This window comes from Vipera berus (assembly GCF_964194415.1).
Source record: "Vipera berus genome assembly, chromosome: 5".
In the NCBI taxonomy this organism is placed as follows: Eukaryota; Metazoa; Chordata; class Lepidosauria; order Squamata; family Viperidae; genus Vipera; species Vipera berus.
Genome location: NC_138207.1, coordinates 24999722 through 25023161, shown reverse-complemented (window position 1 = coordinate 25023161; position 23440 = coordinate 24999722). Strand labels below are relative to the sequence as shown.

Genomic DNA, 23440 nt, shown 5'->3' with positions numbered 1-23440 from the left:
TGACTTGGTTGTGACAGTATCCCAACCGTTACAGTCGGTTATAGACTTGATGGAAATTATAACTCAGTATGGTAAGGTTTCTGGGTTTAAGGTGAATAGTAATAAGACTAAGATATTATCCAAGAACTTATCTATGAGTGAAAGGGATATGTTATCTAAATTAACAGGTTTTGAAATAGTGAAGAAGGTTAAATATTTAGGAGTATATATTGCGGCCTCAAATGTAAAATTGTATAAGAATAATTATGAAACACTATGGTTGAAGGTACAAAGGGACTTAAATAATTGGAAAAAATTACAATTATCATTACTGGGAAGAATCGCAGTTGTTAAAATGAATGTTCTACCAAAGTTTCTCTTTTTGTTTCAAATGATACCTATATTGAAAAAGGATGCCAACCTTGATCAATGGCAGAAGGGTATTAACAAATTTATCTGGGCGGGGGAAAAACCAAGAGTTAAATTTAAGATTTTATAAGATGCCAGGGAAAGAGGGGGACTCAAGGTGCCGAATTTGAAATTGTACTATGATGCGGTTACCTTGACCTGGATTAGTGATTGGCTTAATTTAACCAACAAGAGAATACTTCATCTTGAGGGATGGGATTTGGTATATGGATGGCATGCATATTTGCTTTACGATAAGAAGGTGGACAGGGCTTTTAAATCCCACATTCTTAGAAGTGCTTTATTGCGTGTCTGGAAAAAGTATTATTATAACTTAAATTATAAAATACCGATTTGGGGAATTCCTGGACACGCGATAGAGGGTGTATCTATGGGAGTGAGTATGGATATGGTTTCCTACAAGGAATTACTTAGATTGCAAGGGAATGATTGGCAACTTAAATCATTAGAGGAGTTAAGACAAGAAAATATAAGTTACTCTTGGTTTCAATATACCCAATTGAAAGCTAGGTGGAAGTTAGATCAAAAGGTTGGCATCACAATTACAGATCAAAATTTAGTAAAACAAATTAGAGATTTAAATTGTGCACATATAAAGAGGATATATAATGCTTTAATTGAATTGGATTCGGAAACGGAATTGGTTAAAGACTGTATGATAAAGTGGGCACAAAATATTCAGGAACCAATCTCGTTGGACACCTGGGAGATAATTTGGGTCAGAAATGTTAAATTTACTCAGGCTCAAAACTTAAGAGAAAATTTTTATAAAATGTTTTATAGATGGCATCTGGATCCCAAGAAGTTGTCCAACATGTATCCTAATTTACAGTCTAAATGTTGGAGATGTGGTAGTTCAGAAGCTACCTATTTTCACATGTGGTGGACTTGTAGAAACATAAAAGCTTTTTGGATCAAAATTTGGTGGAACATTCAAAAGATTTTTAAGAGAAAGATAAAGTTTTCTCCGCAATTATTTTTATTGGGTATTGTTGTAGATTGTGATGTTAAAGAAACTAATTTGATGTTGAATATGATAACAGCAGCACGGTTACTGGTGGGACAATATTGGAAGAAGGATAGTTTGCCCACTATAGAAGAATGGGTGTTTAAAGTTTCGAATCTTGCAGAAATGTCTAAGATTTCTGCTTATTTGAAAGATCATTCACAGGAAAGATATATTTCAGTTTGGAGGAGATGGATAAATTATATTCAGAACAAATATGGGACTAAAAAGTTCCATTTAGCTTATGAGTAGATTTTAGTGGGATATTGTTATTGGTACTTTGTTTGTAGTTATGTTAAAGGGGAGTTAAAGCACATTATGAATTTGGTTAATTGTATATTATGCATAATTTTTATTTAGAATATGATTATTGTAACTATAATCCTGTATTTAGCTCTGGGAAGTGGGGGGGGAAGTGGGTGGGTTTGGGGTGGGAGGGATTTGGGGATATATTGTAAAATTTTGTTTTTGTAAAACTCTTTAATAAAAAAAAAGAAAGGAAAGGAAAGGAAAGGAAAGGAAAGGAAAGGAAAGGAAAGGATACAAATTTTAAGGGGCCATAAGGTGGGAATATGACAACATACCACCAGTCTTATTCTGAGTCATAGAATAAATCATCTAGGTCAGTGATGGCAAATCTTTTGGGCTCAGCATGTCAAAATGTGAGAAAATGCCTAACTTCACTTTGCTGGTATGTCCTTTCCCCCCAAACAAAGGAGAAATAATTGTCTATCTCCCCGCTTCCCCTGCCAAATCAACTACCCTAAATAGCAACATTTTGCAGCAGGGCCAATGCTTGGCCTGAAGTAGAGGCCCAAGCCTTATCTTCAGTCCTAGTGCCACTGCCACCAATCAAAAAGGTCATCTTGCATTGTTCTCCAAGAAACATAAAATTTGAGGACCAGGACCAGTGTGGTTGCTCCCATGGCCCAGCACTCCCCAGGATCTGACACAAACCGCTTACCTTCAGGTCTTCTTTCTGTTGACAGATCCTTGTGACCTACCTGAGGTTGCTCCAAGCTGCATGAAGCCTTTGTTCTTCAAGCGGCTTTGGAGAGAATGGTTTTCTGAGGGCTTTGCAGCCTCTAAAAATTTTACAAAAACATGCTCCATTTTTGCATGATTTTTGGAGGCTCCAGAGGCCCATATGAGAGCAGAGCCCATTCTCATGCTGCCTCGGTATCTCCATATTGCATGAGAATGGGATGTGCTTTTGAGAAGAGACATTGCTGGATGTTGTTGAATCCTGGCGTGTCACCCAAATTATTGTGATGTGTCACCTTTGACATACATGTCATCGGTATTCTAGCACTATTGTTCCTTAGCCATTTTCAACACAGATCTTGATTTAGTTTGACTATGTCTATTTTTGGGGGGAGATGTCATAAAAAAATATGAATAGCTCTGATGGGTGATACCAAGGCTCATATTAGGCCAGATAGCTCAACAAATGCTTCTGAAAAACTTGCAAGGAAAAAGTGAAGAAATATCCCTTTACTATGGCTAAAACTGTACAAATGAAATTTAGAAGGCTGTTTCTCCGATCTGAGAACACTTTAATTTTTCAAGATAGCCTTAGCAGACTTGTCCTTTATGAATTTACCCAGTCCTCTTTTAATGCCATCCAAGTTGATGGTCACCAAGATATCACCTGGTAATGAATTCTACATTTTGTAAAAAAACAAATGCTTTCTGTTCTCTGTTCTAAATCTTATTTTAGTGAATTTCATTAGATGACTCTTAGTCCTAGTATACTGAATCATAGAGAGAAAAAACTTCTCCCTATTATTTTCTCTGCCACATACCGGTATATATTTCTATACACTTTGACACTGTTGTACATAGTTCTATATACTTTGATAACATCTCACTTTTGTTCCAAAATAAAGAGTTTCAAAAATTCTAGCCTTTACTTGCAAGGATGATGCTTGGGGCCTCAATAATTTTGTTTGCACTCTTCTGTGCTTTGTCCAGATCTGCTATATATATTTTTTCAAATAGGATATCCAAAAAAATAATCAGAATTTCCCTTAGGGCTAAGCCATAGATTGATATAAAGGCATTACAAGGTTGGCTGTCAAATTTGCCATCTCCTTTCTTAGCACAGATTCTTCTTGTTCTCAGCTGCTACAAATAAAATCAACATCTTCACTGAGCTTTACAGCTTCAAATCTATATCTTATACCCAAGGGAGTTTCTTTTTTTTTCCTCTTGGAAGTTAAAAGAAAGTTTCCTTCAAATTGAGCTCAACTCCTGGCAAGTTATTTTGATATTTTCTTGGCAGCAACGTGGAAATAGGATACCACTGCTTTCTTTCAGGATTTTTTATTCATTTGTTTTACTTCCAATTTAACCTACAGCTCCGATATTTCTTTGAGGTCTCCCATCCAAATATTAACCAAACCTCTTCCTGGTTAACTCTCAAGTCTGAAGCAGGCTTCCTATTTGCCTTAACTCTAACCCTAACCTACTGAGATGGTTGGATACCAGTAGAGTAATAAGTTAAGAACATTTTGAAATACTAGATTGTTGTCAACAGAAATATAAAATAAATTAAAGATAAGAATCAGAGGCACAGAGATATAGTTATCAATAGTTCCCTTGTTTACACTCAGAAAGATTCAAGATTTAAAGCTCCCCAGAGTTACCTTGAGGTAAGATGGGTGGCCTATAAATTTTATAAATAAATAAAGTGGGCAAAAGAATTCATAGTGTTGAACATTGTAAGACTGAGTTAGAAACAGAATTGTGGACACATGATAAATATGTAAATGCTAAAATGTATAAACTTACTGAAATTTGAAACAGAAGAAAAAAACAAATGAAAGATTGACTGATAAAGTGGGTTAAAATTTATTCCACTTTAAAATAATATATAAAAATTGAACAATGAGAAAAATGTAGCTGAAAGGACTGAAATTTACACTATGTTGTAATCTTAAAGAGTATTTTTATTCAGTAATGTACCATTGCTATATGTTACCAGAGAAATTGTCTAGAAGGTATACTCCAAATTTATGTTGGAAAGAAGAAGGGGCTTATCAGGTTTGGTGGATGTGTAAAAAAAGCTAGAAGATTCTGGATTCAAATATACATACTGATTCACAGATTTTTAAAAATTAATATACAATTGAAACCAGAGGGTTTTTTGGGACTGATGGATAAACAGCTGGAAAAAAGTCATGGAACTTTTTTTTTAATACATGAAAAGTTCAGGAAGATCATTGTATACATAAAGATTCAGGACTAGCTACAATATACTGCAGGAAAGGTTGGTAAAGATGATGGCTAAAATTTATTTGATCAGAGAAAAAACAGTATCTACATTTATTGCTGCTTGGAAATCTCTTATAGATTTTTCACATGAAACAGAAAAAAATGAATTTGTGGTTGTTGGTTTTGATTATTAGAATATGTAGTGACCATAGAGTAAAAGGTAAATTTATATACTTATAAACAACTTATAAACAACAATGATGAGAACTGTCTTGAATGCATTTGAGTCAATATAAAAGAGGGGAAATGACATTGTCATAGGTGTATACTATAGGCCACCCAACCTAACAGGAAATAGATGAACTTTTTGCTAGTCAACTAACTAAGGTATGTAAGAAGCACATCACAATAGTAATGGGGGACTTTAATTACCCTGACATCAACTGGGAGACAAACTCTGCACCAAGTGGAAGATCAAACAGATTCCTGACAAACCTAGCAGACAACTTTGTCTCCCAAAAAGTAGAGAAGGAAACTAGGGGATTAGTCATATTGGATCTAATTCTCACTAACAGAGCTGAAATGATAGAAGGTGTTCAAGCCACAGGAATCTTGGGGGGAAGTGATCATGCAATATTGGAATTCAAAATTATGGAAGCACAAGCAATAGAACACAGTCAAACTAGAGTCTTGGACTTTAAAAGAGCTAATTTCAATAAACTTAGAGAGGGCTTAAGGGGAAAACAACTCAAGAAGCTTGGGAAATTTTGAAAAGTGAGATAATAAAAGCCCAGTCTAGCACAATACCAACAAAGAAGAAATAACAGCTCTCAAAAGAAACCAGCATGGCTGCATAAAGAACTCTCTGATAAATTGAAAGATAAAAAGGACAAGTATAAAAAGTGGAAAGAGAAGCACATAACTAAGTCAGAATATCAGCAAATAGCCTGAGCCTGTAAAGATGAAGTGAGGAAAGCTAAGGCTCAAAATGACAAAAAAAGCTTCTTTCAACATGTAAAAAACAAGAAAAAAGTTAAGGAAATGATTGGTCCATTAGTGGGGGAAAGTAGCAAGAAGGTGACAAGCAACAGGGAGAAAGCAGAACTATTTAACTCATTTTTTGCATCTGTCTTTACACAAAGGGAAAAAAACAGTGCAACCTATCAAAAACAGTGCCATAAAAAACAGAATAGAAATATAAGTTAAGATAGGCAAGAAAATGGTAAGTGAGCACCTGTCCAGCCTAAACGAGTTCAAATCATCAGGACCAGATGGATTATACCCCAAGGTTCTCAAGGAACTGGCAGATATGATCTCAGAACCACTGAACAAACAAAGTCATTACTAAAAGCCAACATTGGTTTATCAAAAACAGATCATGCCAGACAAATCTTATTGCATTCTTTGACCAAATGACAAAATTAGTGGACCAGAGGAATGCTGTAGATATAATTTACTTGAACTTCAGTAAGGCGTTTGATAAAGTAGATCACAACCTACTACTTGATAAGATAGACAGCATCACCACCAGATGGATTCGTAGCTGGCTGACCAGCTGTACTCAGCATGTAGTCCTCAATGGAACCGCATCAACATGGAGGGAAGTGTGTCGTGTGGTGCCCCAGGGTTCTGTTCTGGGCCCAGTGCTCCAACATCTTCATCAACAATTTAGACAAGGGGATAGATGGGGAACTCATCAAATTTGCAGACAACACCAATCTGGCAGGAATAGCCAACACTCCAGAAGACAGGCTTAAGATACAGGAGGATCTGGACAGACTTGAACACTGGGCGCTATCAAACAAAATGAAATTCAATGATGAAAAAAGTAAGGTTCTACATTTAAGCCAGAAAAACCAAATACAAAGGTATAGTATAGGTGATATCTTGCTCAATAGTAGTAACTGTGAGAGGGATCTCGGAGTCCTAGTGGACAATCACTTAAATATGAGCCAGCAATGTACTGCAGCTGCCAAAAAAGCCAACACAGTGCTAGGCTGCATTAACAGAGGGATAGAATCAAGATAATTTGAAGTATTAATACCACTTTACAATGCCTTGGTAAGGCCACACTTGGAATACTGCATCCAATTTTGGTCATCACAATGTAAAAAAGATGTTGCGACTCTAGAAAGGATACAGAGAAGAGCAACAAAGATGATTAGGGGACTGGAGGCTAAAACATAGAGCCTTGGTGGAGCAGTGGGCTAATGCCTCCTTAAGTAACACCAGCTGCCTGCAATTAGTGCAGGTTCGCATCCCACCAGGCTCAAGGTTGATTCAGCCTTCCATCCTTCCGAGGTAGGTAAAATGAGGACCCAGATTGTTGGGGGCAATAAGCTGACTTTGTAATAATGCCGCTTGGGGTGTGTGTGAAAGCCCTAACAAGCAGGCATATACATAGAATGAAGGCTACTGCTAAGCTTGTAAGCCGCCCTGAGTCTTCAGAGAAGGGCGGGATATAAATGTAATAAAAATAAATAAAAATAAATATAAGGAACGGTTGCTGGAATTGGGTATTCTAGTTTAATGAAGAGAAGGGTGAGGGGTGACATGATAGCAGTGTTCCAATGTCTCAGGGGCTGCCACAAAGAAGAAGGAGCCAAGCTATTCTCCAAAGTGCCTGAAGGCAGGACAATAAGCAACGGATGGAAACTAGTCAAAGAGAGAAGCAACCTGGAACTAAGGAGAAACTTCCTGACTATTAGAACAATTAACCAGTGGAACAACCTTCCTCCAGAAACAGTGAACACTGGAAGTTTTTAAGAAGAGACTGGACAGCCATTTGTCTGAAATGGTATAGGGTTTCCTGTCTGAGCAGGGGGTTGGACTAGATGAACTCCAAGGTCCCTTCCAACATTATTATTATTATTATTATTATTATTATTATTATTATTATTATTATTATTATTATTATTATTATTATTATTATTATTATTATTATTATTATTATTATTATTAGCATTAGCATTAGCATTAGCATTAGCATTATTATTAGCATTATTAGCATTATTATTAGCATTATTAGCATTATTAATAGCATTATTATTATTATCATTATCATTACTGCTTTAAAGATCAGTATGTACTTCTGTATCTTTGTTCTTTCTTTTCTATTTTCCTTTTAAAAACTCTATAATAAAGATTACATATAAAAAGTAAATTAAAAACTTTGATATTAATTTGTAAATGGATCTGAAAATTGCTGAGGCAAAATAAAACACTTTTATCCATTGGCAAAGGATCAAAGATTGAAAGGTTAAGTTAATTTTTATTCAAACAGAACTGCATTTCATTTACCTGTGATCTCTTGTACCACTAGACTACAATAAAACAGATATGTGGGCAATAAAAGCAAGCTGATATTTGTTTTTAATCCCTTTTTAGCCTTACTCTCTATGTGTGTAAGAGCACCATTATTCTGTGGGTTGTAAGTAGTAAAAATACCTCAACTTATTATGTTGAATGGTTCTTTTTTAAAAAAAAAACACAGCATTTTCTGTTCCTCATTAGGAAAAAAGTGACTAAGAGGAACTAAAGATTTCCATTCTTCTACCCTTTCAGTCACTGGGTTTTGTCTTCTTTTTCTTGCCAGACTCTAGGTTATGGCTAAGTCAGAAAGTCAGATGGATATAACTGAAATGAATTCCCCAAAACCAAAGAGAAAATTGCGCTGGAGTCCACTGGAAATAGGACTTGCTGCTGTGGTGCTGCTTCTTGCTATAGTGGCCATCACCATGATCATTCTGTATGCAACCTATGATGGTAAGTAGGAACCGCTCCCTAAACTTAAAATGTCAGTAACAAAAATTTAAATATTATATTATAAGAACAGAGAGAAAATATCAATGAATATAATTTTTTAGAAACAGATTTGATTACAATATCCCAGGCGGAACAATTTGATTGGAATGATCGAGCTATAAAACTGTTGAAATTTTAGCTACTAAACTAGAAAATAGTTCAATATTCTGTTGTGATGTAGTATGGTTAATGGCTAAAGTGTAGGACTAGAACCAATAATACTCAAGATCAAGTCCAACCATACATATAGAAACTAACTGAGTGACTTTGGAACGATCATTCTTTCCTAGCCCAACCTACATCAAAAGTTTGCTGTTGTGTGAATAAATGAAGAGAAATCTTCTGTAGGCATGTTTGAATTGTTGGAGAAAAAACAAAATATGAATCTAACAATTACAGTATATAAAATAAGTGTCTTTTTAATATTTAAATCTTAAAATCTATGTTGTCATTTTTATTAATAAAACTTTCTGATTGATAGATCTTTATTTGAGTCGGGCATCTCAAAGACAACTAAGCAGTATTCCATCATCAAGTAGAGAGCCAATGTAATATAGTGAATATAGTTATATAATGAATATGTCACACTCTAATTCCTATGTTTGGGCTAGTCATTCTATATCAAACCAAAGACACAAGACTGCTGTTGTGGCAATATTGTAAAATGGAGATCATTCCCCCCCCCCCGAAGAGCCATGAACTCTGCAGAAAAAAGGATGGATGGGTAATAAATATTGCAATTATATTTTAAAGAATATTTGCCAACATAACACTAGTATTCTCCTCCCCTGCCTTCTTTGAGTGTTAAAAATGTAGAGGAGTGCTCCACTTATCTATATTGCTTGCCACTGGAAAATGCTAATTAAAGGTGAATTGGCATTTTTTAATATTTGAGTTTTATTTACTAACAAGATAGGTTGAACAGAGTAGCAACATGAAGGTAAATACTAAAATGCATTTCAGACACCTAGAGAAAGTATCTGACCTCTAGACAGAACTCTTTCCAAACTTGTTCTCTTTCTTTGTCTCCTTATTCATTTCTTGCCTAACATTTATCTCTCAAGGAATGCCTATTGTTTTCCACTGGCTTTGTCCCTTCCCTCTGGGTGGTGGAGAGAATAACCCTGAATTATCTATATTTCTGGGGCTACTTCCTAGTCTTTTTGTAACAGAAGATGTGATATTTTACCACTCACTAGTAAGGAGTATTTGCTGCAATTATTTTATATTCAAATTCAATACTAAATTATTTCTTCAGAAAAAAATATCCCCCAGCCATTTAAAAAAATAACATGCTTAACACACTTAATTCAAATTCTGTTAGTCATTTCCTTTTCACTATGGCAAAAATATTTCCTTTCTGCAGCTTTAAAATCTGTTTAGAAGACATATATCATATCTATTTTAGCATTTTAATTCTTCTTTCTATCTTCTAGCAATAATTAGATTATCTTTAGGTCCAAATAATGAAGTCTTTTTCATAATTTGGTGAAGTTTAAGAATACGCATTACATTAAAGTGGTTGGATGGCAGAAAAGAGTTTGAGTCGTATTTTTTTCTAATAGTTACATTACAGAAAGGATGTTCACCTAAGACATTTTCAGTTCCCTTTTCATGTAAATTGCTTGTGCTACCATAACTCAGAAATGAAATATTTCTTCCTTGTCATCTGAAAACACACACAGATGGAAACAAATATCAGCAGTTCCAATTTCTTGTCATATCTCATCACTTACTTGTCCTTACATTAAGCTTGTCTATGTGGACTGAAAAAATGCAGATGACCATTAAGGTCAGAAAGACACCAGCAAGCTCCTACCAAGTGGTCAACTGGATTATTTTCAGCCCAGATCTGGCAGCTGAACCCTACGTATCTCAAAGCTCTTTCTGTAGATAGGTAGATGGGATTTTAGTTCCCCAAACAGTCCTAAAACATCAGTAAATATAGGGTTAGCCACACACTTCCACCCACGCTCCAAACATGTCTATTTTGGGCGTCTTTTTGTCTCAGAGTGGTATAACAATCCATATTTGTAATAATCTGTCTTGCTGCATAAGGGACCTCAATCCAAATGTTAAAATTTCCAATCATAATGGCTTTCAGTAGGAAGTAGTGAGAAGGGAAGACCATAATGAAAGAAAGCCTCTCACTTGGCTTTTCCAATAGTAGTGCTGTCATCATTAATAAAAGGAATCCTGAAATTGTTGGAAAAGTATTGCTTCCTCAGGACAAATGCCATAGATTTAAAACATTTGTATACCACTTCTCATTGAAAGTCTTGAAGTGGAAAAATTATCCATATTTTTTTCTGACCCCAAAACTAACAATGGACAATCAAAAGTATTGTCAACTCTCAATAATTGTTTTGTCCTCAAACCAATTTCAACCCTTCTTCCATACACACTTGTTTTTGGTCTAGACTCTAGCATGTTTCCTTCCTCAAGTCAGGTGCAGACATGATAAAAAAAAAAGTCTTTTCCCTCTCAAGCAATAGCTTTGCACTCATGTATCCTGAGAACTTCACTTTCTCCTGTCCTAATTTTGGTATACTTATTTTATATTGATGAAGCTTCTATTTTCATTCTTTGCTGTCAGAATAGTGACCTAGTACTAGTACAAGCCCAAATGTCTTAAAGAAGCAGATGACTGCATTATATAAATAGACACATTTAGTTTACATCTATTAGGGATGAGTCTCAAAATATTAAGCACAATGATGTTAATGTGTTTTGATAAAAGAATTAACATCCTAATCCATCTTTTTCCCCCCCCCCCAGATGGTATTTGTAAAACTTCGGACTGTATAAAATCAGGTAAGTTAGATAGAATGTCTCCATTTCTTTTACTACATTAATAAGGATTTTCTGAAAATAATGTATCCCACAGACATGAGCCAGTTTTTTTGTGTTTGTGTCTCTTGAATTGTACCTCTGTTTTACACATCCACTCTGTATGACAATCTGCTTTTGAAATTCAGAGATGTAACAATACAATACCACAGTGGAAACTGAAGAAAGTAACTGCAGGTAAGCAAACTCAAGAAAGATATATTTATCACAAATCCAGAATTGTGAGGTTTTATTCCTTTAATTAAAAGCAAACACAATAATGGAATCACCCGTAGCTGTACAACATCAGGCGTTGTATTACTCCTAAAATTAACGGACCTCTGCAAATACAGAGCCTTGTGATGAGATATTAATAAATTTCCCTCAAACAGTCTTGGTCATCCCATGAAATATCTCTGTAAAATGCCTAAGGTTAAGCGAAGTGGGCCTAGTGATTCAAAATGTGGTGGTTTGTTTGTTAATGAGAATATGTAACATGAGATGCTGCCTTAATGGCATAGCCATAGACGTAACCATGCTGATTGAATCAATCTCTGAATCTCCAGATGCCAAGGTTTTCCTTTTCTTGTCTGAAAATTATTACAGATCATTTCATAGGGAAGGAGAAGAAGGCTTGTAGTTTTGCTCTGCTTATTAGCTTATTAAAATAACTCTTAAAACACAGTAACTGTGCTGATCATTGTGCTAATCCTAATTGTGTATAGTCATGCAAATAATTTTGAAAACAAGTCGGTAAGATGGCTAAATTGAAAAGGGGCAGTGTTCATTAAAGCTTTGTAAAGCTCAGAAGAATATCTATGTTTTAGCAGTTTGTCAGAGATCCTACAAAAGGGACATATTTACCTTTTATGAAGGCATAGTAGAAATGTGTTCCCAGTGCAAAGTTAATTATGCTAGGGCTCACTTTCTTGCTGCGCTTCAAAAGCATGAGCAAAACCAGTTGATGAACCTACTGCAGTGTGATAAAAAACATGTTAGTTGTATTGATAACTAAGACCTTTTCTTCCCACCTCCATTTAGATTGAAAGCAATACCTTTAGTTTTGTGCATTCTCAGTGATGTATACAAGGCTGCTTCAGAAGCATCCATGGGAGTGGGGGAGAGCTGAAAAAAACCAAGATGGCAGCTACAAATGTACAAAAAAATGCATAAAAACAGGACAGGAGATGACCCTGGTCTAATCAATTACATCTTGCCAAGATGTCATATGCCACATGATTGTCAGGGATAAGCTCTGAAAGAGAAAGAAAATAGTGGCAAATCATCAGCAGATAAAGACTACAATCACCAGTGCTAAAAAGCAAATGAATACAAAGGTCAAAGATTTCCTTTGTATAGCTGACCCAATTGAAGTCTTTTGTCCTCTCACCTGTCCAACATAATGAGCAGTTTTAAATTTGCTTGAATACCTTTAGACACATAGTCAACTGTTTCTTTTCTATGTTATCTTTTCTGCCCTGACAGGCATGGGAAGGAGATGGGGTGGGAATGGAGATGGGAATTCACCAGGACACAGCACATTAACTTTTGAAATATTTAAAAATATATTGTCAGAATTCTTGGTAAGAGACAGAAATTAACAAGAGAAAAAAATTACAAGACTAGTGAGATGTTTTTTTTATCCTAATGGCTGAGTTCATGTACTGCATTGAACCAGGACAGTTAAAGACTTAGTTGTCTAGATTACAATGTTTGAAACTTCGTTGGTGTTAATTGTGGGGAGGAGGGATTATGACACAGAATATGAACCAGCCAAGTTGTTTACTTTAAGATTCATTGTATTATGCAACCCAGAATGTGAGTTAATTAAGTAACAGGGATAAGCACTAGTGTGAATGCAGTCAAGTGCATGATACTGACTTTTCCTTAAACCTTTTGCTGCACATTTTATAGTGTTGTGGATTGCACAGAATTCTGATTTGTAGGAACAGAGATAATATGAAGGTCAAATATTATCTGAATAGCACAATTGACTCCTGTAGTGTCTTGCATGCTATTTATTAAAAAATGTTCACTTATCAAGATCAATGTTTAATAATTAAATTAATATTTGTTTTTCAAAGTTTCTAGTTAATAAAAGATGTTTTACTGCCCAAGACCAATTAACCTAGAGCAGAATCCTAAGCTTACTTAATCAAAATACTTTTTAGTTGCTGAATCATTTTCTTGAGGCACATTAAGGAAACTGGACTTTCTTATATTGAAAAAAGTGCTGACTAACATACTTTCCTTGCACAACCATCATTTACTGGATGTTTTAAACGAATTAACTATTTGCAGTGGTATAAACATATGTTTATATATTTATTTTATTTTTATCTCACCTTTATTATTTTTATAAATAACTGAAGATGGCAAACATACCTAATACTCCTCTCTCCTCCTGTTTTCCCTCCAACAACAATCCTGTGAGGTGGGTTGGGCTGAGAAAGAGAGACTGGGCCAAAGTCGCCCAGTCAATTCTCATGCCTAAGGCAGAATTAGAGCTCACAGTCTTCTGGATTCTAGCATGGCTCTTTAACCACTCTTGATATAACAGATTTGTGTCAGATTCCATTCTCTGGGAATTCATGTAATTGAAGTTTTTTTTACACAAATTAGGTAAATTAAATGTTTCCAAAAAAATAAATACTGTGCTCAAAAATGAATTTTGATAGCTGACTGTGACAATAATATCAGGTATTTATGATCCTCTATTGTATTTTGGGGAATTCAACTTGATTTAAAAATAGCTTAGTTTGCAAATATGGTTATTAAAACTATCAAACCACAGATGTGAGGGAGTGCACAGTGTCTGTACTTTCTGCTTGGTCAGTTGTGTCCCCCACCTCTCCCTGGAACAGATGTCATCCTCCCTTTCTCATAGCCTGTTGCAAGTAAAACCACACAGTCTTTGCTGGTTTCGGTTTTTTTTTTTTAAATGCTCTTTTCTCATCAGAGCTGTCTTAAACCCTTCAGAGCAGATGTTCTTCAGCAGTTCTTTGTTCTGCTCTTCTGGTAGCCTCAGCTCCAACTGACTGCAGTATTTGTCCTCTTGCCACCCCTCAGGGGCTTGTCACTGTGCTATGTAGATAGTCTCCATAGGTTTTTATAGACTTGCAGTTGATCCAGTGATGGCAAGATGAAACTTTTCTCACCCCTAGAAACTCATGTTTCATTCAAATCTTACATCTTTTAGTGGACATACAGCAAGGCTTGCCTTCCTTGCATGGACAATAAGGATAAGAAACAGGATGGCAATCAGATCTTGCAATGACCATAGTCCAGACAGCACTAGCTCAGACTTGTTAGTAACCCATTTCAATCCAGACTGGAATTCCTGAAGTTGGCCCAAGAAGCAGTGGGGAACAGCACAAGACATCATAGGTTAGAATGGAGAATTGCGCTAAGTCTGTTTTCTCCTAACAGCAGTTTAGGAGCATATCAATAAGCAATTTGATTCCAGAATCCTTAAACAATGCTCTAAGTTTGCAGAATGAAACAAAGGAAACGGATAGATCTCTTAAAGATTTGTAAATTTCAAGGACCACTGTGCAATTTCAGGATCAAAGGTCATCTTGCAGAACGGGGAATTATTTACTATCAGGTCAATGTTGATTCTTCATGTCCACATAGATAGATTTACCACACAACAATCATTTCAGAACCTCAGGTCTTCTAATAATGCATTCATTGCTACTGTAATCGAGTCCATCCAACTTGCTTCTGATTTCCTTGTCTTCCACTTTTTCCAGCAACAGAGCTTTCTCCCAAAAGCAAGATGTTCACATAATGTATCTCAAGTAGGATAATTTGAGCCTGGTCATTTCTGCCTTGAATAAGAACTCTAGATTGATTTGTTCAGTGACCCATTTGTTTATTTTCTTGGCTGTCCATAATATTTGTAGGAACCTTCTCCAACACCAATATTGGGGGGTGGGGGTGGAGGGAAGAAGTATTCTCCAAAAAGAAGTGGGCAGGGACGAGACAATAACTATATTTAATTCAATTTGATTTACATTTAATTAAAATTAAATAAAATTAATAAGAGTACTCTCTTAATTCATCTAATTATTTCACTCTGTCATGTTAAAAGTTACAACTTGATCTTGAATTGGGAAATTTGCGTAGGGTCGTGTGATACTTAGATTTTAAATTGTGAACCTCTATTTTGGAACTTAGACAACCTCAATGGTATTTAGATATAAACAAAGTTTACAAATAAGTTTAGAAGAGACAGTAAATCTACCACTAACACATTTCTTGTGGTATTATGGAAAAAGGAATTGAAGTCAGATTTTACCATTACTCAATTAACCAAATCACAGCAATGAATTAGTCATGAGGATGGTGAAGTTTGAATCTCTCCAAGTATTATAATTTAATAATTATGTTTCTAGCCAGCTGACTGCCTTGCCTTATGTAAGTCCATTAGAACTGAAAATCTAGTTTGCCATATGCTGACACCAGGTAAACTCTGAAGTTTGAAGTGGGTTGCCCCACTTCTTCAACTTGGAGAGGTTGTATAGCAGTGATATCTATGCTGTAATATATTCTATTTGGAAATCAGTGAGTAAGACGGAATAGCTAGACAGATAAGGCTGTCTCCAATCTTGTCATTGCATTATGTGGGGACTGTAGTTGCTAAATTCAAGACAACACATTTGCTACATCACATCATATACAACATATTATTACTCTAATTATTGCTTTCAATGAAACATGCTTATTTAAATTTAATTTAAGTTAATGGTTATGAAAATGGTTTTATGGAAACCAGCAATAGGTCTAAACAAAAAAAACAACAACCACCAGAACAAGCTACAATGCTTGATGTAGTAGACTAAGGCACAAAGTCTTCATAGTTTAGTCTATGGTTTATTTTTTTTCTTTTTAACTCTGTGGGTGGTAATTAGAATGGAAGATTTCGGTGCAAACATACAGATGACTACTAAATAAAAACAAGAAATTAAGAGTTCTTGGTATCTCATTGCTGGGATTTTTGCACCCAACCATACCAGCCTTAATATTTAGTATATTAAGTATGCACTATGTCTTTAAACCTATCCCTGTCTCTATAGTACTCTTCTTCCCTTCTCTTGACCCATGGGAAATCTAGTTGTGGGCCTGTATTAAATACTACCAAAACATAATTGGTTTATTGATTTTATACAAATGAGAAAAAAATTGCATCTATGGTCAAGATTCACAGACAAGCAAACAGTTTGGGGAGTAGGCAAAGAATAATATGTTTTACATCACTGCCATATTTGCTTTTTTATAACATCATCTATCTTCAGAATTACATCTCTCATGCATCCAGGAATGATCTGCTAACTTCTCTGCTTTGTCAAATCTATATGTTGAAATGGTAAATTTAGGCAATATGGGACTTTCTCCAGTCATAGAGATTCCCTTCATACATTAGAATTCTAATCTTTCTGAAGACAGATGATGTTATGAATTCTACAGGGTCCCCAAAATAAATAGAAATATCTCTTTCTTAACATATGAAAGAATATGCAGTTAACAGTCAGAAAGTGACAGAGACCATATATTTAGAAGTGGAAGACTCTCTGATAAATATTTTCTTAAACATGTATTCTTCAGAGTAGGATGATTTAATCTCTTTACAATGATCAAAAATAATTTCATTGCCTTCTCTGATCAGTTATTGATTGTGTTCAGCAGCTTTCTGTTTTATCTATTCCAATGTTAACAATTCCTATTCTATAACCTAAATGTATGCCCCCCCACCCCTGATCTGTGTTACGTGAAACTAAATCCAGTAACCCTTCCTTCCAGGTAACTATGCATAAATTTCTGTTACGTAGAACAGATTTGTTAATTTAGTTTCCCAAACTGGGAAAAATGTTTTTGCTCTATTAAGTTGTTGTTTCCCCCAAAGGAAAACAGGTTGATGAAGATGTTTATGGTGGGCTTCAAACACAAAAAAACCATTTGTGGGCTGTTTTATGCAGTTCAGTATGACAAGCATTTTTAGGTCTATTCAGTCAAAGAATTAAGACCCTCTGAGGCAAGAGGTGGTTCTCTGTTGCAGATGCTTAAAAGAGATGGAATGTTAGCTTGATTTCAATAGTACTTTCTTCTGCTCCTCCAATTCATTTCCTCCTCTTTTTTTGAGGAAAAATTAGTCTTATTTCTGAGTAAATATGCTATATACATTTGACTGCAGTATGAAGACTCTTGAACAAGAATGAAAACTCTCTTTAAGTTTTCTTGTTCAACCTAAGGTGAATGAGGACTGAGGGAGAAGCACACAGTTATTGGGAGAAGGGCCTCTAATATTGTGGGAAATATGTCCTTTAGTACAGATTTGTATATTATCATTTGAGTATAATGTTTAAACAGAATTAATATTATACATTTTTATGGCTAGTCCAATATCCAGACATTTCATCCAGATATTCATACAAGCCTCATTACATGTCCTTGTGATGCATTTTTTAAAAATATCTTCCCATTTTCAGAGAGAAAATTGCAATATAATTTACATCCTATTGCATTCATTACCTCAGTGAAAGAATATAGTCCTTAGTTGTAATTTTAAAGAACATTGCCATTCAGAAAGGGGAGCTTCATCTTGACAATTGGAATCTGGAAGATAAAGTTAAATAAAATTTCCATTAGGCAACATCAGGTTACAAGTCAGAAGTGTGAGTATCCTGGTATCAAGTATTTCTCTAGTATTTTTATATTGAATTATATGATCATGGGTTAGCAAAGAAATAGCCAGGGAAGATAATAAATCACATAAAGTAACATTAAATAAAATAAAACAATACTGTTATGCAAAACCAAAGCCAAAAATTAGAAAATAACCAGGCAATTAAAACAACACATAAATACACAATGGCAGAATAAGATGCATGGCTGAGTTCACATAACATATTAAGCTGTGCTTTGTTGAAAAAGCTGCAAACGGTGGATTCGCAATATGCCCAAACTAAAATAAAACCTCTATCTTTCACTTGAATGCAGTAGGTGAAGCCAAGTCTCATGGACAGCTATATATGACAGTTCAGAATTGGTTTGTGCTGTTAATTTTCATTCTCCCTCAGTTGAAGCAGGTTTTGTTTCAATCAAGTCATGTTCTTGGAACAGAATCTTCTAGCTACCCAAAATATTTAACTTAGTGTGAAATTCAGATGTTATTTATGGCAGTCTACAAATCTGTATTTCGATAAGTTCTATTAGTTGCAATAATACTGACACCCAACTAACTCTGCTGTTGTACAGTGGAATTCTATATATCTCTCTTCAAAAGTAATTGACATTCAGTTAATACAGCTTGGCATAATTCAAACACTTGAGGGTTACAACTGCTCATTACAAAACTAAATCTCTATTAATGCTATTGTTTTATAACAATAAAGATAAATGTAGACTTTTTTAAAAAATACATTACCCTCGATATGTCTTTATGTTTTATGACAGCTGCCCGAATCATTGAGAACATGGATACAACAGCAGAACCTTGCAGTAATTTTTACCAGTATGCTTGTGGAGGATGGTTAAAAAAGCACATTATACCAGAAACAAGTTCCCGTTATAGTAATTTTGATATTTTAAGAGATGAACTAGAAGTTGTTTTAAAAGGTCAGTAGTACAAATGAGTTACTTCAACTTTTGAATCATTTATTTTTTTTGTTTTTTTATATACATTCCAATTTTGTGACAGAATAGCAAGATATATATTCTGGTTTATCTCAATCTCAAAGATTTGCTAGGTGACATGCAAATTTGTAAGGTCATACTTTTTTGATCAAGAGTAAACAAAAAAGGCAGAGGAGATAATGCACAATAGCAGACCCCAACAATGTGGGGCTGAAAAAGCCACAACCAAAAAAAAAACCATCCCCAGCTAACAACCACATCAACAGTGGGTCAAGAGTAAACATATTTGGATGATCTTGGTCTCATTTAGTGGGACAGACTCTGCATTGCATTCTGGCTCTTGCATCATTTGGCTCAATGATCCAGAAGGAATGAGCAATTGTCCTAGAAATTAGAAAGAAAATAATTAGCTTAACAAGTTAGTCCAAACTGGTCAGTCTTACAGTTTATATTTAGATATAGACAAATAAGGACTGTATTAGAAGTATCAAAAGATGTCAAATTTGATGAGAATCAGACAAATAATTTGGGAATAGAGACCCCATAAAGGCATTAATGGAAACAGCATTACATTAATCTTAGAGTATTTACAGATGGACAAAGCAAACCTCCAAAACAGAAGAGAATCTGTGGCAGAAGAAGTACCAATTTCTAAACTCTGCTGGGTTTGCACTGACCAAGTTAAAACATACATTAGAAAGTGTTTTTTTCTTGATTTTGCTTCTTTTATTTTCCTTCCTAATAGGGCCTATAGGAAGGGAAATTAAATTGGTGCATCTAAGAAAGAAGGATCAAACTGCTTGGAAAGTACCTTTTTAATTTATCCCCTTATGGTAAAAGGCAGCTATGCCCACAGAAAGTTGCTGCAATACACAGGGGAACTTTAGTGGTGGCTCTGTCTTTCTTCAAATAAGCCTCTGCTTTCACCATGGAAATTTAGTTCATCATTCTGCCAGAAACTCTTGAGTTTGGCCTATAAGGCTTTGAATTCTGATCTCATTTTTTTATGAAGTTAAAATGAGTAAAATGTGTATGTGTGCTTCTGCATAAAACCTATAGAATGTAACCTACATTATGTATCATACTTAGTAATATATATCTTTATCATTTTCAGATGTTCTTGAGAAGAAGGACAGTAATGATATAGATGCTGTTGCAAAAGCAAAAACACTCTATAGATCTTGTATAAATGAAAGTAAGTTGCTTGCTAAATTACCACATTTAAGTAATGAATGTAACCTTGTTCTTTCTTATTTATTTATTTGTTTGTTTATTGGTTTGTTTATTGGTCACCCATCTTACCTCAAGGTAACTCTGGGCAGCTTACTAATATTACTTTTTAGTTGCACTCTTGCAACTACTTTATAGGCACCATAGTATGCTTCGCACATTTAAATTCAAGTGTATGAGGTTAGTATCAGTTTATTGAATTCTGTACATATTTCTTAATCAATTGCTTCAATTCTTGAGATGTACAGTTGACTAATTGAAATCTACTTTATAGATACTGTGTAGGAGGTCATAGAAAAAAACTGATAGAATGTAGTTGTAGTTGATAGTTGTTTCCATTTGTGGCATCTGTAAAGGAAATGGCTAGCAAAAAAAATCTTGGAGAAATAATGTTATTCACAGTAAATATTACTGATTCTTAAATTAACAAGGGACGCGGTGGCTCAGTGGGTTAGGACGCTGAGCTTGTCGATCGGAAGGTCGGCAGTTTGGTGGGTCGAATCCCGAGTGCCGCGTAGCAGAGTGAGCGCCTGTTACTCGTCCCAGCTTCTGCCAACCTAGCAGTTCGAAAGCATGTAAAAATGCAAGTAGAAAAATAGGGACCACTGCAGTGGGAAGGTAACAGCGTTCCGTGCGCCTTTGGCGTCTAGTCATGCCGGCCACATGACCACGGAGACGTCCTCGGACAAGCGCTGGCTCTTCGGCTTTGAAACGGAGATGAGCACCGGCCCCTAGAGTCGGAAACGACTAGCACGCATGTGTGGGGGAACCTTTACCTTTACCTTTATTTACAGTACACTACTGTAAGATTTGGTTTAGTTTAGGTTGGGTTGGATTGGTTTGGTTTGGCATGCCATTGGAACCCAGACATTGTTGTTCTATAAGCCTCCCAGAGACTCTATTGTGAGAGTGGCAGTTACGTCTGACTGACTGACTGAATTGCTCTTTTTGAATACTTTGCACAGCTGTACAATGTTTGCTAATACCACATAGGATGGGTTCAGTTCTTCTATAAGCCATAACTACAAACCAAAACCATTCATCATAAGTGAGAAACAAATCTTTTTATAGCTTAGGCCACAAACCATAGACCATGGGAGGGAGGGGATGGAATGACATCATGTGACATCATGTTATGTGAGTTGTTTTATTTCTGTGATGACATCATAACACGTGTAAAATTGTTGTGACTTGTGTCACTTACAAACCTATTAAATCATATTCTGTGAAGGCACCGAAGGCTCAAGTTACTTCCATCTATTTGTTTTTGTCCACCTTTTCTTGTGAGATATGATTCTGCAGAAAATCTTTGTTTGGAAATACAGGATCATCACCATACATTATTGTGATAATTGAGTGGTTTAAGAAGTCTTTACTTGTAATTAATGGAATTCATGTTTATTTTCACAAGCTGCCATTAACAGCAAAAAAGGGAAACCGCTAATTAACCTAATGACCAACATTTCAGAATGGCCTATAGCAGCAGAAAGCTGGGACGGTAGGTGAATTCAGGTTATTTGTTCATTGTAATTTTCAAACAGAAAAGGGGAAGTTAAAAGTTATCTTTATCCAACACTAACTATATGATTTTACTACTTTAGGCTCCACATGGAGTGCAGAGAAATCCATTGCAGAGTTAAATTTTCAATTTGGGAGAAAAGTCATCATTAACATGTTTGTTGGTACTGATGATAAAAACTCCTCACAACATGTACTTCATGTAAGTTTGTCATTCTTGAAAATGTCTAAAAATGCATTTGTTCTCACTGGCATGGTTAGGGAAACTAGGGATTTTAAATTTAAATGAATAGCATATCATCCTACTGTGGAGTCCTTAATATGGCTCACAAGCAAGGGTGCAACAGAACAGTAATGCACATGTAACTCCCATTTTATTTCCGTTAAAAATGTTTTGCTAAACATGTCTTATACAGTCAGGATTCATTTCCTTTGATGACTGAATTTAAATCATTCTGCCATATATTGCTTGATTGTGTATGCTTAGGAAAAGTAATTACGGTAACTTTTCTAATTTTCAATAGAATCTGCCTGATTAACCTACCCATTGATTTTGTGATCCTCAATGATAAAAGCTCCATTAAGATTGATGTTCAAATTATTGTAACAGACTAATAATTACAATGTGTGCAGGGTTAGGAAAATGCAGCCAATAAAGAATAGTAAGTAGCCTTTGTGGATACTTGGTAGGAGCCAAGGGATAAGCTATTTGTCCTATATTTCTTTTCCCTTGTTTTTGGTTCTATATAGCTTTGTTTCCTCCCATAAAAGAGCATACTGAAATAATGCTATATCTTCTAACCCTGGGGTGTCAAACTCAATTTCATTGAGGGCCGCATCAGCATTGCGGTTGCCCTCAGGGGGCTGGGTGGGTATGGCCTGGGCGGGCGTGGCCTACTGGGTGGGCGTGGCTAGAGTGCGTATGGCCTACTGGGTGGGCATGGCCAGCTCTACATCGTTTGCATCAAGGGTGCCTATGGGGGCCTGGGCAGGAGGGGGACAGATCTGAGGGTCTCTGGCAGAAGGAGAGTCTCTGGGCCAGGGCCAAGGCAGTGGGGGCCATTCCCTCACTGTTTCCAGGATGGCTTTGTGGGCCACATGAAACTACTTCACGGGCCAGATCTGGCCTCTGGGCCTTGTGTTTGACATGTCTGTTCTAACCGCTAAGTAAACGTGGTATGTCAATCTGTAGTCACACCTCTATGACGCTGAAGTTCTACTTTTGATTGTGTCTTATGACATTTGCTACTAAGAATACTGAATCTCCATTTCTCCTTTGTCACTCTTAAGCAGCAATGGCTTTTTTCTATTTGTACAGATGCTTAGTAACTGAACACTTACTTTCTCTTATAGGAAATATAGCAGAGTGAAACTTTTATGTCTTGATATCACCATCATATTTTCTTTTTCTTGTCAACAAGCCACAGTTGTTGGAAATCAGGGAGGGTACCCATTTTAGTCTTCCTGTCTCCTCTCCTCCTCTTCCTCCCTCCCTCCTCATTTTCTCTCCAAATTTTTAGCTTTATATGCTTGTATTTCAAAAGCCTCACCTTAGAGGCACTTTGGAAAAAAATTGAGTTACTTAGAAAAAAGTAAACATCACTGCTTGCAAACTTCTATCTGATGACAAATTGTTGTTTTATTTGTGGCCTCATTATTTTTAAATTTGGTTTTGTAGGTTGATCAACCAAGACTTGGACTTCCTTCCCGTGATTACTATGAATGTACTGGACTGTACAAAGAGGTATATGCAGACTTAGGAATAAACAAAAGCTTCCTACGAAAAGTTAG

At 35.7% G+C, this 23440-nt stretch overlaps 1 protein-coding gene across 6 annotated transcripts in view; it reads left to right on the top strand.

The window, feature by feature from the left end:
* Positions 1-23440, top strand: part of MME (membrane metalloendopeptidase) — a 130675-nt gene that overhangs the window by 70396 nt on the left and 36839 nt on the right. For all 6 annotated transcript variants that reach the window (XM_081329200.1, XM_081329199.1, XM_081329201.1 and 3 more), the window contains 7 exons: positions 8226-8395; positions 11213-11248; positions 18722-18883; positions 20016-20096; positions 21543-21629; positions 21733-21851; positions 23328-23393. In XM_081329200.1, coding sequence (XP_081185326.1) covers positions 8236-8395; positions 11213-11248; positions 18722-18883; positions 20016-20096; positions 21543-21629; positions 21733-21851; positions 23328-23393 — 711 coding nt within the window. In that variant the 5' untranslated portion in view covers positions 8226-8235. The remainder of the gene's footprint in view (positions 1-8225; positions 8396-11212; positions 11249-18721; positions 18884-20015; positions 20097-21542; positions 21630-21732; positions 21852-23327; positions 23394-23440) is intronic.